The sequence below is a fragment of the Phocoena phocoena genome, chromosome 2 (genome assembly GCF_963924675.1).
Source record: "Phocoena phocoena chromosome 2, mPhoPho1.1, whole genome shotgun sequence".
Taxonomy (NCBI): Eukaryota; Metazoa; Chordata; class Mammalia; order Artiodactyla; family Phocoenidae; genus Phocoena; species Phocoena phocoena.
In genome coordinates this window covers 158,945,228-158,959,180 of record NC_089220.1, presented here as the reverse complement: position 1 = coordinate 158,959,180, position 13,953 = coordinate 158,945,228, and the positions used below count along the sequence as shown (strand labels likewise).

Below are 13,953 nucleotides of genomic sequence, written 5' to 3'. Positions count from 1 at the left end.
TTAATAAACATTTTAAACTTCTCCATTTTAACTTTTGATACAGTAAATATTGATAGATATAACCACCTAAAGGAAAGTTCTCTGGGATCCTTGATATTTTTTGAGCGTATAAAGGAGTCCTGAGACCGTAAGTTTCAGTACTGTTGATCAGTGAAGGAATAAAGACAAAGATGTCTAATTTAACACAATCTCACTTATATTTTCTCTCTTCAGCAAGACTGAAAAAGTGATTTTAATAAAAAGATTTTAAGAATGTTTAAGAGGAATCACAGTTCATAACAATCTGAATTAAACCACTTCCTGAACAACCTATTTATTCAGTATCTTGATACCTTAATTATGACAAAGTAAACATTTAAACATAACATTTGTTAACAACAAAATAGAAGGAATAAGTGTAATAAATTGGCGATTTTTTTTTAGAGGAAATTGAAGGACTAACTCAGAAACAAACTAATGAAAAACATCAGAATTATAGGGCTAAAAGTTAGAGACAAACTCGACTAAAAACCATCAGAATTGTAACTTTAGACATAATCTAGTTCAAACTCGCCCTTTTTTAGAAGATAAAATAAAAGAGTTAAAGGCTGGTTAAAATACAACTAATTCGTGATAGAATGAGGACCAGAACTAAGCTTCCAGACTCCTTTAACAGTTCATGTAAACTTTGGAGAGCTTATGTGCCTGGCACTGGAGATATAGGAAAAAACAAGACAAACGTGGTAAACCTGCTTTCTTGTAGATCAGCATCAAGTGTCAAACATATGTAATGAGCACCACAGAGGAAACATATAGGATTCTATAAGAGCATTTAATAGGGTATAAATTGACCTTGTAGGACAGGGAAGAGGTGTTTAAGAAAGAAACCTTATTGCTGTCATCCACCAACATCCTCATTACTCCCCTCCTTCGCTAAGGACTAATTCATCACTATTCCTATCATATTCTTAGTGATGTCAACATTCACTCAGATAATCCACCCAAAACTCTTGTCTCTCAGTCGTTTGACTTCCTGAATTAAAACAATTTTTTCTTCCATTTTTTCTTCATCACTGTCAAAACCTCCCATGGTCATCACTAGTAATTACAACACTTCCAAAAATCTAGATTTTAAAAATCCCACATTCTAAACACCCAACTTCTATCTCTGCAGTTTACTCTAGTACCTCGATTCCAACTATCCTTACATTTCACGGGACTTCCCACGTATTAATTGTCCCAGTTTTTCACTGTCTATGCAGCAACTAAGATGTGCTGCGAGTATAAAACACACATCAGATTCCAAAGATTTAGTACTTTAAAAAGAATGTAAAATATCTCATTAACAAACTATTTTTTAATATAAATTTATTTATTTTTAATTTTGGCCGTGTTGGGTCTTCATTGCCGTGTGTGGGCTTTCTCTAGTTGCGGCAAGCGAGGGCTACTCTTCGATGCGGTGCTCAGGCTTCTCATTGCAGTGGCTTCTCTTGTTGCAGAGCACGGGCTCTAGGTGCACGGGCTTCAGTAGTTGTGGCTCGCGGGCTCAGTAGTTGTGGCTCACGGGCTCTAGAGTGCAGGCTCAGTAGTTGTGGCGCACGGGCTTAGTTGCTCTGCGGCATGTGGGATCTTCCACGACCAGGGCTCAAACCCGTGTCCCCTGCATTGGGAGGCAGATTCTTAACCAGGGAAGTCCCTAACAAACTATTTATGTTGATAACTTATTGAAATAATTATATTTTGGATGCACTGGGTTAAATAAAATGTTATTAAAATTAATTTCAACCTATTTCTTCCTACTTTTTAAATGTGGTTTTTAGAAAATTTTTAACTTAGATATGTGGCTCACATTATATTTCTATCTGTGGTACCTAGGATAGTACCTGACACAGTAGGTACTCAAAGGATTTTGATCAAATGAAGAATGAATGAATGTAGTAATTTTTCATCTGAACTATAAGACCTGATGAATGAATAAAATTCAGACCAAGAGGAACAAGTTTTCTAGTCAGATAACATTTGCAAAGGCAGAAAAAAACGAAATTTCAAAAACTGAAAGGCCAATATGACTGACTGGTTAAGACGAGGGTAATGGGATGAATGCAGTAAGACTAGAAAGACAGGAGCTATACTACATATGGCCTAATAGGTCTCGCTGTGAAACTGCATATTTATGAGGAATCACTGACTAACTTTTAAGCAGTGAAGTGACATGATCAGATTTCCATTTTGAAAGTGACATTCAAGTGGCACAGTGTGGATAACAGCGAGGTGATCAGAGGGGGTATGTGGTGATGAGAAGACAGAAGCTACAGCAGTTGTCTAAGCTTTACACTAGGAGATGGAATAGACAAATTTAAGAAGAAGATTCAATAGGACCTGGTACAGATGAATCAGTAGTGGTAGTTGGGGAAGGAGGTGCCAGGAAAGAATAATGGAGGAGCCAAGAAGGATGCCCGGGTTTCGAGTGCGTGAGTCAGCGGAAAGTAAGTAGTAGGAGAGACTGGGGAAAGGTGATGAGTTCAGTTTCTATAAATCTGAGGTACCTGTGACTCAAACAAGCAGATATATGGATTGAAATTGCAGTGGAAGAGAGATCATTCAGATGGGAATAACTAAAACAGCCTAAGGGGGTAGGTGTAGAAAGGAGCTCATACAAAGTCACTGTAATATTTCAAGGTAAGGGAGAACAAAGGGCCAGACGGTAACAGGAAAAAGTAGAAAAGAATGTCATCACAGAAGTCAAAGAATTAGCTTTAAAAAAAAAAAAGAGGGAATGGTCAATTGTGTGAAGTGATGCTGAGAAAACAAGCAAGAAAAGAACTAAACACTGATCAAGAGGCTTGAGATGTTTCAATTCTGGCTGCACAAAATCAGTAAAGAGAGAAGAAATAAAGATATGAGAAGTATAAGTTTTCTAAAAGGCAAGCAAGGATGGGACCCAGAGCAAAGATAAGGACTGACCTTAGCTAGGAGGAAGCACACCTCTCCTCCATTACAAGGAGGAAGCAGAATAGGACGAATGAGGACACCAGTAGGCTTGGAAATGTAGTGGTAAGAAAGTATATGTCTTATACAATGAGGTCTATTTTCTCTATGAAATAAAAGATGAGAAAGGAAAGAGATTTTAAAAGGGAAAAGAAAATTTAAAACAGTTTATGGTGTAAAATGACGTGGAAGGACTTCCCTGGTGGCGCAGTGGTTAAATATCTGCCTGCCAGGGCTTCCCTGGTGGTGCAGTGGTTGAGAATCTGCCTGCCAATGCAGGGGACACGGGTTCGAGTCCTGGTCTGGGAAGATCCCACATGCCGCGGAGCAACTGGGTCCGTGAGCCACACTACTGAGCCTGTGCTCTAGAGCCCACAAGCCACAACTACTGAGCCCACGTGCCACAACTACTGAAGCCTGTGCACCTAGAGCCCGTGCCCACAACAAGAGAAGCCACCACAATGAGAAGCCCGCGCACCCCAAAGAGTAGTAGCCATTGCCCTCCACAACTAGAGAAAAGCCAACGCACAGCAACGAAAACCCAATGCAGCCAAAAAATAAATTAATTAATTAACTTAAATTAAATGACGTGGAAAAAGAAAGTGGGATTGCTGGGCTATACTGAGGCCTCACTTTTGAGTGGTAACCATGATTTTTAAATGGCACTAATCAACCCTTTCCACTACACTGCCTTCTTAAAGTGTTTGTTACTACAAGTCTTAGGTTGCCAGTATTTGAACTAAGTATCTTTTGCCATATGCTGCATTACATACCTTTCTGGTGTTTAAGTAGAGGGCATTAATTCCCCATGGCCCAAATAAAAAGGGTTCTCACAAAGTACTACACTTGCCTTTCAAGAAAATGAAAATAAAATTTACCAAACCCAATTTTATCACAGCATGTAGAAATTACTAACAGTAATTAAACATAAAGTCAGGAAACAAACTAAAGGTAAATTAAATTTTTTCAGTAATACACTTTTTCATTAACGTTAGTATTTTTGTTTCCTTTAAGTTTCAAGGAGATAAATAATAAAATTTTGCTCCAATCAAAAGCAGTTGAGAATATCCAACTGCACATCTTATGTATTATGCTTCATTTAAGCTCTAAATAAGAATATAATTCACATCTGACTTAATAATTAGATAATCTCACAGAAGTGTTAGAATTTTTTAATTTTAAAGTATACTATGACTGAAATACTTTCTGCCTTATTATCAGCAAGATGAGTTTACCAATTGTACAATATAAACTTTAGTTATATTCGTTGAAAGCTATATATGTGAGTGATATTACAAGGAACTTGTCCTGTCTAAGCTATATATATTTCTAAAAAGTTTAAAATTCGTGCAATTACCGTATTTGATATTACTTTGGTAATCAGGGGGAAAATTAACTTTACATATAAAGTAGAAAATTAGGCTCCAAGCCTTAATTCACACTGAAGTTCTGAGTGTATGTTCATGCCTGGAATTCCTTCTTAACACTGCAGTACAATGGTAGAAATTCAAAATTATCTACGTGCAAAATTAGGTAATTATGTATTTCACAACAAAATACCACTATGAAGGACTCCTAGGTGTATATATGGAAAAGAACCGAAAACAGGCACTCAAGTACTGTACATGAATATTCATAGCAGTACTATTCACAACAGCGAAAAGGTAGAAACAACCCAAATGTCCATCAAAGGATGAATGAATAAACAAAATGTGGTATAATATACATACACTAGAATATTACTAAGCCATAAAGAGGAATACAGTACTAATACATGCTACCAAGTGAATGAACCTTGAAAACATTACGCTTTATATAAGTGAAAGAGACACAAAAGGCCACATATTGTATAATTCCATTCATATGAAATATATAGAATAGGTAAATTCATAGAAACAAGGCAAATTGATGGATGCCAGGTGCCGGGGGGTTGGGATGGGGACAAACTACTTAACAGGTATGGGCTTTCCCGAGGAGTGATGAAAATGTTTTAGAATACATTGAGGCGGTGGTTGCCGAACACTGTGAATGCACTAAATACCACTGAACTGTATGCTTTAAAATGGTTGGTTTTATATTATATGACTTACAGCTCAATTTTTTTAATTCCATTATGAAGCATATAATATAGCTATATTCTAATCAACCTATGGCAGGAATTACTAACAAAATTGTTTGTAAACTTAAAATACATTAACTATTTTGAAGGTCTCTACTCCTTATTGTCATAAATAAATCATAATAACATTCATTATCTTTTCCCCCACATATAGAAATTGTGCAGTGGATTTAAATAAGCCTTTTATCTTTTAGAGATACGTACTAAAATATTTATGGATGAAATGATACATCAAAGATGGACTTTACAATAATGACAGACAGACAGGAGAGGATTACAGATGAAAGGCCATGAGTTGGTAATTGTTAAAGCTGGATGTTGAACATGTCGGGGTTCATTATGCCATTCTCTCCACATCTGAGTATATGAGTTTTTAATTACTGTGCTAAAAATGAGTAAAACAAGACTTTAAATGGTTTCCTTATACTTTAAGCTATACCTGAGATGGTACTACCAATATTCTTTAGTTGATATAAATCACAATTCCACAAACATCTGCTGAACTTGCTAAGCACAGATGCATATCAAAATTAGAATCTATCTGATAACAAATAAATATTATCTTCCTTAGGATGTTTTGTTTTGCTGCCAGATTTTTTTCACAAATACTAGTTCACTACCAACTATTTCTCAGAAAATTTCATTTTGTAAATGAAGAAAATTAGTAAATTAGTTAAGTGTACCTATTTGGGTTGACACAGAGTGGTAATACTAAAAAACTTCAAGTCTCCTTTCTATGGAATTAATGTTTACAGTTAAAATCATCAGGTTAGCTATCTCCTTTAAAAACAAAATCCAGTAACTGACATTTTCCAAAATCAAACAATTGCCATTTTCTCAATACCATACTTTTAAAAAAAATCCCTTATTTTTTAGGATGGTGTCTTATTAAATAAATATTAAGGTCTAAAACGTTTGTAGCCCCAGGGTTTGACTATTATTCTTCAAAAGTCAAACCATAACTTCAGTAAAAATTACAATCAACACAAAAAGACATTAGAAAAAATATATAGCTCCCCCCAAATTCAAACTTTTTAAATGCTCCAAAATTACCTTTCAACTATCACTTTTACCTTACTTTTCTTACAAACACTATTTTCATGGAATTACGTCTACACAATCTCCTAATGTCTGACTCAAACTCTTGTCCCAATATTAGCACTCTTCTTCTCTGGCTAATACATTCTTGCCTATTAACTCACAAATTTCTAATTCCTAGGACATAATTTAACTGAAGATACAGTTATTCTAAATGGCCACAGAGGGACTTCCCTGGCTATCCAGTGGTTAAGATTCCGAGCTTCCACTGCAGGGGGGATCCCTGGTCAGGGAACTAAGATTCCCACACACCTCGCAGCACGGCCAATAAATAAATAAATGGTCATAGATCAGAATCCAAATTGCCCAAATACCTCTTTTCTACCTCAAGGAGTATTAGTATTCTTCAGCTATCAGAACCAACTGGAGAAAGCAGAAGCACATAAGAGGAATTAGAAGAGTGTTCTTATCCTAAGGGATTATTTCAACAATTTTCTTAAAACAACCCTCTTCTAAAGATACAAACCTACTAAAACTGAGGATCTAAACACACCAGAACTAGATCACAGTACCACACATAAAGTTCTTATTATATTATAGTTACAAAAGGAAAAAAAGAGAGATGAATGGACTTTCATTAAGACCTAATATACAAGGTCAGATTCTGCCTGTTTGACAGCAGCGTTAATGTTTAATTAATGTTATGACATGATATAGGTCAATCTAACAATAAACTGAGGATTTTTCATAAAATTATCTAAAATCCCATTTTATTGTGTTTAATTGAGATATGATTGACATATAACACCATATTAGTTTCAGGTGTACAATATAATAATTCACTATTTTTATATACAGCAAAATGGTCACCACAATAAGTCCAGTTAACATTCATCACCACACAAATTAAAAATTTTTTTTCTTTTTCTGTCTTGTGGTGAGAACTTTTTAGATCTACTCTAGTAGCCATTATACAATACAGTATTATTAACTAGAATTACCATGTTGTACATTACTAAAACCCTGTTTAATTCATTTAGATTTCCAACCTATATCTCTAATTTTGCTAGCCACTGTTTTACTCAAACTTCCAAGTGCAAGTAAGATTTCTACCATTTCCAATCTGTCCTAATCTCAGCAAGCACGCTGACATCTTTACCTGAACATAGTTTGTGTGGAAATCAGAACTACCCAAAATATTTCAAGACATTTTTTGTTTTGCTAACTTCTACTAATTCTTCTACAAATTTCCTTATCACAATTGCAAAGCTGATTCAGAACAGAAAAAAAAAAGGGCAAAGGTGCACAAGAGAAGAAGAGGATCCACTGTGCTCAGTGAAAAACTAGCCTATGATTCCTGTAATTCAATACTTCAAGTGCCAAAGTTACCATCTTTTGTGATTGGGCAAGTCCCCATATTACAAACATACCTGTTCTTATATTACAACTTGGAACTCAGAGGAAACAACAGTAAAACAGTTGTTAGTTTACCAGACATGACCCACAAGAGTCTATTCCATGACATTTCTGAACTAGTCTGAGTTCTAGACTCATTCACATCTGGAGACAGTATGATATGGAAAGAGCAGTCTCTGGAGCCTGTCAAGAGTTAGGGAGAAATCCTGACTGCCAATCCCTAAATGTGTGATCAAACAAAAATTCATTTAACTTTTCCAAGTCCCAATTTCCTCATCTGGAAGAGAATACTGCCTATCACAGAGAGTTTTTGTAAGGATTAAAGGTAATACAAATCAACCAGCACAGACTGTGAAAGAGTCAATAAGTAGAAGCAAGTTACTCTTCCCTTTTCTATTACCCTTTTCTATTACCCTTTTCATACATTTCTTTTTATCCACTTAGGATACAGAATCAGAAAATCTGGGTTTGATTCTAGGCACCATCTCATACAAGATATGGAACTTTAGGCTAGGTATTCAACGTCTCTGAACCTCAGATTGCTCATTTGTTTAAAAAAAAAAGAAAGAAAAAATGATCATAATTATTGTAATAATTAAGTGACATTAGTTTATAAACTGGAATAAACTGTACAGTACCAAAAATGTCAGCTTTTACCTACTCTAAAGTGCTCCCCCTCAAAAAATTATCTGCCTTCCAAGATCACATGGGCATAATGAGCAAATGAATATAAACTGATGTCATGGGTGGAGGAAATCAAGCTAAATTAAGTAGCTCACTGGTAACATCCCCTTCATCTTCCCAGACTTTAGTATATACTTGTTAACCCAAACAAGCCCCTGTTGGCGGAATTCCAGGGAACAAATTAAATTAAGAAGTTAAGCTGGGCTTCCCGGGTGGCGCAGTGGTTGGGAGTCCCCCTGCCCATGCAGGGGACACGGGTTCATGCCCCGGTCCGGGAAGATCCCACATGCCGCAAAGCAGCTAGGCCCATGAGCCATGGACGCTGAGCCTGCGCATCCGGAGCGTGTGCTCCACAATGGGAGAGGCCACAACAGTGAGGGGCCTGCGTACCGCAAAAAAATTAATTAATTAATTAATTTTTAAAAAGTTAAGCTGTAAGGGAGACTTTTCTGTCCTTACCCAATCTATGCTGAGAAACCTTTCGTAAGCAGTTTCTACTCCTTTTCGCTTAGATCTCCTCCCTATTCCTCAAAATAATCCCCATGACAAAGGCAGTATGGACCCTAAAGTAGAGCAAAGAGAACCGACCAGATGAACAAAAAACTCTTCAAGTTGAAGAGTGACTGTCCTTGACACAATCCACCAGAAAATTCAAACTAAAGGTGGGAAAAGGCAAAGATTTTTCTTTATGTCTATATAAATGTTTATATAAAGTACACTCTCTACTTTGAATATTATTTTCCCATAAGAATTTCAAAAACCCTGTCCTTTTTAAGATAGTGGACTCTTCTGAGAAGTTCTGCTATTAATAATACAATTTAATAATTAAAGTCAACAAGACCAAAAGAGCTAATAAAGTGCTCAAGGACTCAATTGCACTACAGCCAAAAGAACTTGCCAGCTAAACACCTTACCTGAGCTGTATTTCCAAACTGTAGGAAAACAACAAAATGAAAAGTAAATTCTCAGGATAAAAATCACTCAGGCAATAATTTAACTCACCTTGGGTATAAAAAAATTCGCAAAACACAAGTGACCATATACCTTCCCCAAGAGAAGGTATGTTTACATAGGGTGTTAGCCCTTATCCAATCGGTCACAGAAGGGATACAGAGAGATCTCAAACGACATCTAAACAGATATTTCTAGTACTATGTGTTCCCTCTTCACAGCACCACAGTACATCACAAAATCAGCTACCATCTTCTGAGCCTGTCAGAGCGTGACCCTGTCTGAGCCTCCTGGGAAGGGAGCTAGTGGCCAGCTTCATGCAGCCCAAAGTTTAAAAGCTATTACAGTGCTATGTGTGAATTTCATTCTCCCCCCTCCCCAGTATTTCTAAATATCTCACTGGTGTCAAGTTTAGGACCACCAAAAAAACTTTGGGCCAGTGACAGTGGATCTTGGCATCATGGTACTAACATGCTTAAAAGACTACGTGAGAAATAACATGATTTATTTTATTAGGGATATAATGAAATTTTAAAGTGCTTCAAAATTACAGTGGCAAGAGGGGCAAAGAAAAGGGTCAGGGGAAAAAAAAATGTACAGCACACAACTACCTGAAAAAGAAATAGCCAAAAGACAGGTTAAAACACGTTTGCATGGGCAAACACGTAACAGTTAACACACCATATATTTGTCAGATTTCCCAACATGCAAAACGAAAAGAAGCCACCCTTTTATTAAGTGCCTATCTGCTGACTTCCACAAAGAAATGACTTTTCTAGAAAGGGGGCAATTTAACTTCCTGTGCTCTCCCTCTGACTTTCAAAATCTTTAAAACCTTCAGCAAACTGAGATTCACTTCAATTTTAAAGTTCTTCATGTGAAGTTGAATAAAACATGTTTATTTTTAATATCGATAACCTACAGAAAATTTTTCTGCTTGAAAACTATATCCACATTTCTACTAGATTTTAGAATTTTTTTTAAAAGCTAAATATTAAGTTTGCAAAAACAATTAATACAGTAGATGTGGCAGGCATTCAACAAGTTTATCAGTGGAATTCCTAAAGTAAAAGCTTGAAAAAATTTATGAGATGAACTAGTAGTGCTACTGAAGATACAATGTTACTAATACGGAAATTGAGAAACATTCAAAATATTCTGAAAACAGTATCTCCTTCTAAAAATAGAGGAAAAGCATCTGCCAACACAGAAACCACTGGTTCTTAAAAATGATAATCACGTGGGATGCATTGCTATAAATACTTTAGTTCTGAACTGCAATAACCCCAGCCTCTGAAACCACGTTTTGGTCATGCCTTACCACTAACAAGCGAATTTTTGGTGCCATTACATTGATATAAAGGACTCTGCTACTTTTATTTGCTTCTACTGCAAACTTAGTTTATGCAGTTAAAGATCTACAAACCAAACTACCACACAACATAATTCACTTTCAATCATTAAAATAAAAGCAAACAACCGACTATCTGCCATAGATAAGGTCCCAAGAATTTTCTAATAAATTTAGAATGACATATTTGACGTTCTGGTTCTAGTTCGGGGATTCATTCTTTACATGTACTGTAAAGAGAGAAACCTCAGGAAAAAAGCAACCAGCGATTACACCATTCTATTTTAAGCTAAGTTTCTTAAGAAGCCAGCAGTTCAAGAACTTTTGGGGAAGAGAGAGTATTGAAGCCATTTTTCCAAGCAGTTAAGGATAATTTGTGCTTTACACTAACGACCGCCCTAACAAACTCTAGAATATATTACGGTGGGGGCGGAAGTGAAAATGATGAGACGCGGGGGAGAAAACCCGACTTGAAAACGGACAGGCAGGCAGATTTACAAACCTTCAATTAACGGAATTCGGAGATTTAACTTCTCTTCTACGCCCTCCCTCGCTCCCCACCCGCTTCCTCCTCTCCTCGGGGGAGGTCTGTGTGATGTGACTCACGACAAATTTTAAAAATAAATAAATAAAAGACACACCCTCTGGGCTGAACTGACATACTCTCGCCCCCACCCACCCTCCCCCGACGCACCCCCCGCTTCTCCTCTCGCTCCTGCCGCTCCTCCCCGAGCCTCGTCCCAGCCCTCTGCTCTCCGCTCGCTCGCCCGGTCCGAGACCCTCGGCCGGCGGAGAGGCGGCGGGGGGCTCCAGGACGGAAGGCCGGCGGGTGGAGGGCGGCCGGGGGGCAGCGCGGCTCGGGGGGCCGAGCCCGCGAGGTGGCGGACGGCAGGGGGGCGCCGGACCGCGGCGGCCGCTGCTCCGGGCTCCCTCGCCCATTTTCTCTCTCCGCTTCTATGGGTTTCAACCACCACGGCCACTTCCTGTATTGCAGCCCGGCCACCCGCTCTCTCCCCGACTGGGGCTGGGGTTGGGGCTGCCGCTGAGGTTAGGCAGTTCCCCACCCCGCCCAGTGGGCTAGTCACTCGGGCGGCCGGCGGCGGGTCCTCGGCCCGGCCGGCAGCGCCCGCCCGCGCGCCCGCGCTCCTCACCTGTATGTAGTTGTTTTCACAGTAGTCCGCCACCCGGGTCAGATTCTGATAACTCTCTATCAGCGCCCTCTTGCCAGACGGGATCTCCTCCTCTAGTAACATCTGCAGCTCTGCCATTTTCCACCCCTCTGCATCGCTTCCTCTCGCGTTAAAGAGACAGAGGCTGCAAGGTCCGCGGAGGTTCCGAGCACCTCACAGCCCGGATACAAACCGCCTGCCCGCCCTCCCGCCTGGTATTGTGGGACGGCACCTCCTCCTCGCTCTCCTCACGCTCTCCACCCGCCTCCACCCACTTCTCGCAGCCTCCCCAAGCTCGTTTTCTCGCGAGCCTTCCTGTTTTTCCCTCCCCCTTCCCGCAACCACGGGATTTTCCCCCCCCTTTGGCATGGCCTTCTGGGAATTGTAGTCTCTCACTGGCTTGGCCGCCCATCGAAAGCGCATGCGTCCAGGGAACCTCAGAAAAAGACCCGGGAGGAGAGCAATTAAAGAGCTTGGAACAAGGGTGGTGGTTTAAATCCCGAGTTTCTTGACAGCTCCGGGAGATGGCGCCACAGGGTGATTCTAGAGAATGAAACCGGTTCCCCGAGAAGGCTGTGAAGCTTGGCAGAACTTGGTTAACTAGGAAACGCCCTTGAATCAGATACCCACCTGATAAGGATTTATAAGGACTTAGAGTATGGAAAACTCCAAATCTTTACTTCCTCTATTTTCTTAGAGATAACGCGACTCAAGCTTTACTTTCTAAACTTCTGCAGGCTTTACTTTCTAAACTTCCTCAATTCACTTAAAATTTGGGCAACACTTGATATTAACAGCTCTATACCAAGCAATGTACTCAACATTGGGGGTACAAGTTGAGTAAGGAGACTCTATACACTTACAGACCCACGATTTAAAAACAAACACACATATATAATCTATAAAAAATATTTACTATGTTGTACACCTGAAACTGGAGTCCCCTTAAAACCATGGTCCCTTATTGAGTTTATGATTAATCTCTATCCAAAACTTCATTCATTTCTTTCTCCCCTCTGACCTCAATCCTGTGCTAACACTAATCAACCTACGTCAGATGACTATAGTTACTGCTGTCAATAACGTCGTTAATGCACTAAAATCACTGTTACAGGTATCATCATTAAGGTACAAACTCAGGATGTTTCTCCAGGGCAAGGTGAGCTCACAGACCGTGGACCATGGACCACATGGCCAGAGAATCATAAACTGGAGACATTCTGACTCCCGAAATCACGATTAAGAAATGTCACAGAAATGTCACAGGGCAACGATTAATCCCAGTTTCTTTGTTCTTCACCTTTAAAACACCCGGAACTCAAAGACCAAGCTGGAGTGGGTCTGAGGCTTGTCTCTCACTCACTTGGCTTGGCGCCCTGCAATAAACCCTTACTCTGCTGCAAACTCCCACAGTCAAGAGTTTGGCTTTCTGAGCCATGAGCACACAAGCGCTTTGCTTGGTTATAGCACTAAGATAATACTGTAAATCAACTATACTTCCATTAATTTCTTTTTTAATTTTTAAAACTAAAAACAAATTTTAGTACTATCGCGTCCTAATCTCTTATTCTTTGACTCTGCATATATCTCCCTACATTTTTGAAGTTTTGTACAGGTTGTTTCTCTACATCATGTAAAATCATTGTGCTTTTTTAAAAATCATCAACTGCTTTGGAAAAGTCTAAAACACCCTATATTTCAAGCTTTTTATTTCAAGAGAAACATTAAATGCTTTTGATATAATGGACTATGAAAAGTATTGTCCAAAGGCCGAAAGGAAACTAATTTAAAGATCATTTAAAAGTGCATATTTTCATCTCTCCATGAAGTCATTTAGAATCACAATAACTATAAAATTAATAACATGACAACCAAATGTTTAAAAATTGACCCATGAATAAGTATTTATTGGATATTGCCTTTACTAGGGGCCATATGATGTTCAGCCTCTACAAGGAAAAATTTATATCTTCTCCTACCTGAAAGAGATAACTACACCCAGTCACCAGATTCTTTTTTTTTTTCGGCCGTGCAGCTTACGGGATGTTAGTTCCTTGACCAGGGGTTGAACCCTGGCCGAATTGGAAGGCGGAGGCCTAACCACTGGACCACCAGGGAATTCCCCCAATCAAGGATTCTAAGGTCCATAAATCAATAAATGACATACTCTCCATAATAATCCAGAATAGACGTAATAGTCTTTCTTTAATACTTATCATTAATCCAAACATCATTTAATACAAGTTATTGAAATTTGA

General features: G+C 38.8%; 1 protein-coding gene across 19 annotated transcripts in view; it reads right to left on the bottom strand.

The window, feature by feature from the left end:
• Nucleotides 1–11,917, bottom strand: part of ABI1 (abl interactor 1) — a 103,752-nt gene extending 91,835 nt beyond the window's left edge. For 14 of the 19 annotated variants that reach the window (XM_065872889.1, XM_065872894.1, XM_065872890.1 and 11 more), the window contains exon 1: nt 11,678–11,794. In XM_065872889.1, coding sequence (XP_065728961.1) covers nt 11,678–11,794 — 117 coding nt within the window. Of the gene's footprint in view, nt 1–8,722; nt 8,732–11,677 lie in introns of all 19 variants that reach the window. The other 5 variants (XM_065872905.1, XM_065872901.1, XM_065872891.1 and 2 more) reach the window with 4 other exon arrangements.
• Nucleotides 11,918–13,953: the final 2,036 nt, after the last annotated feature.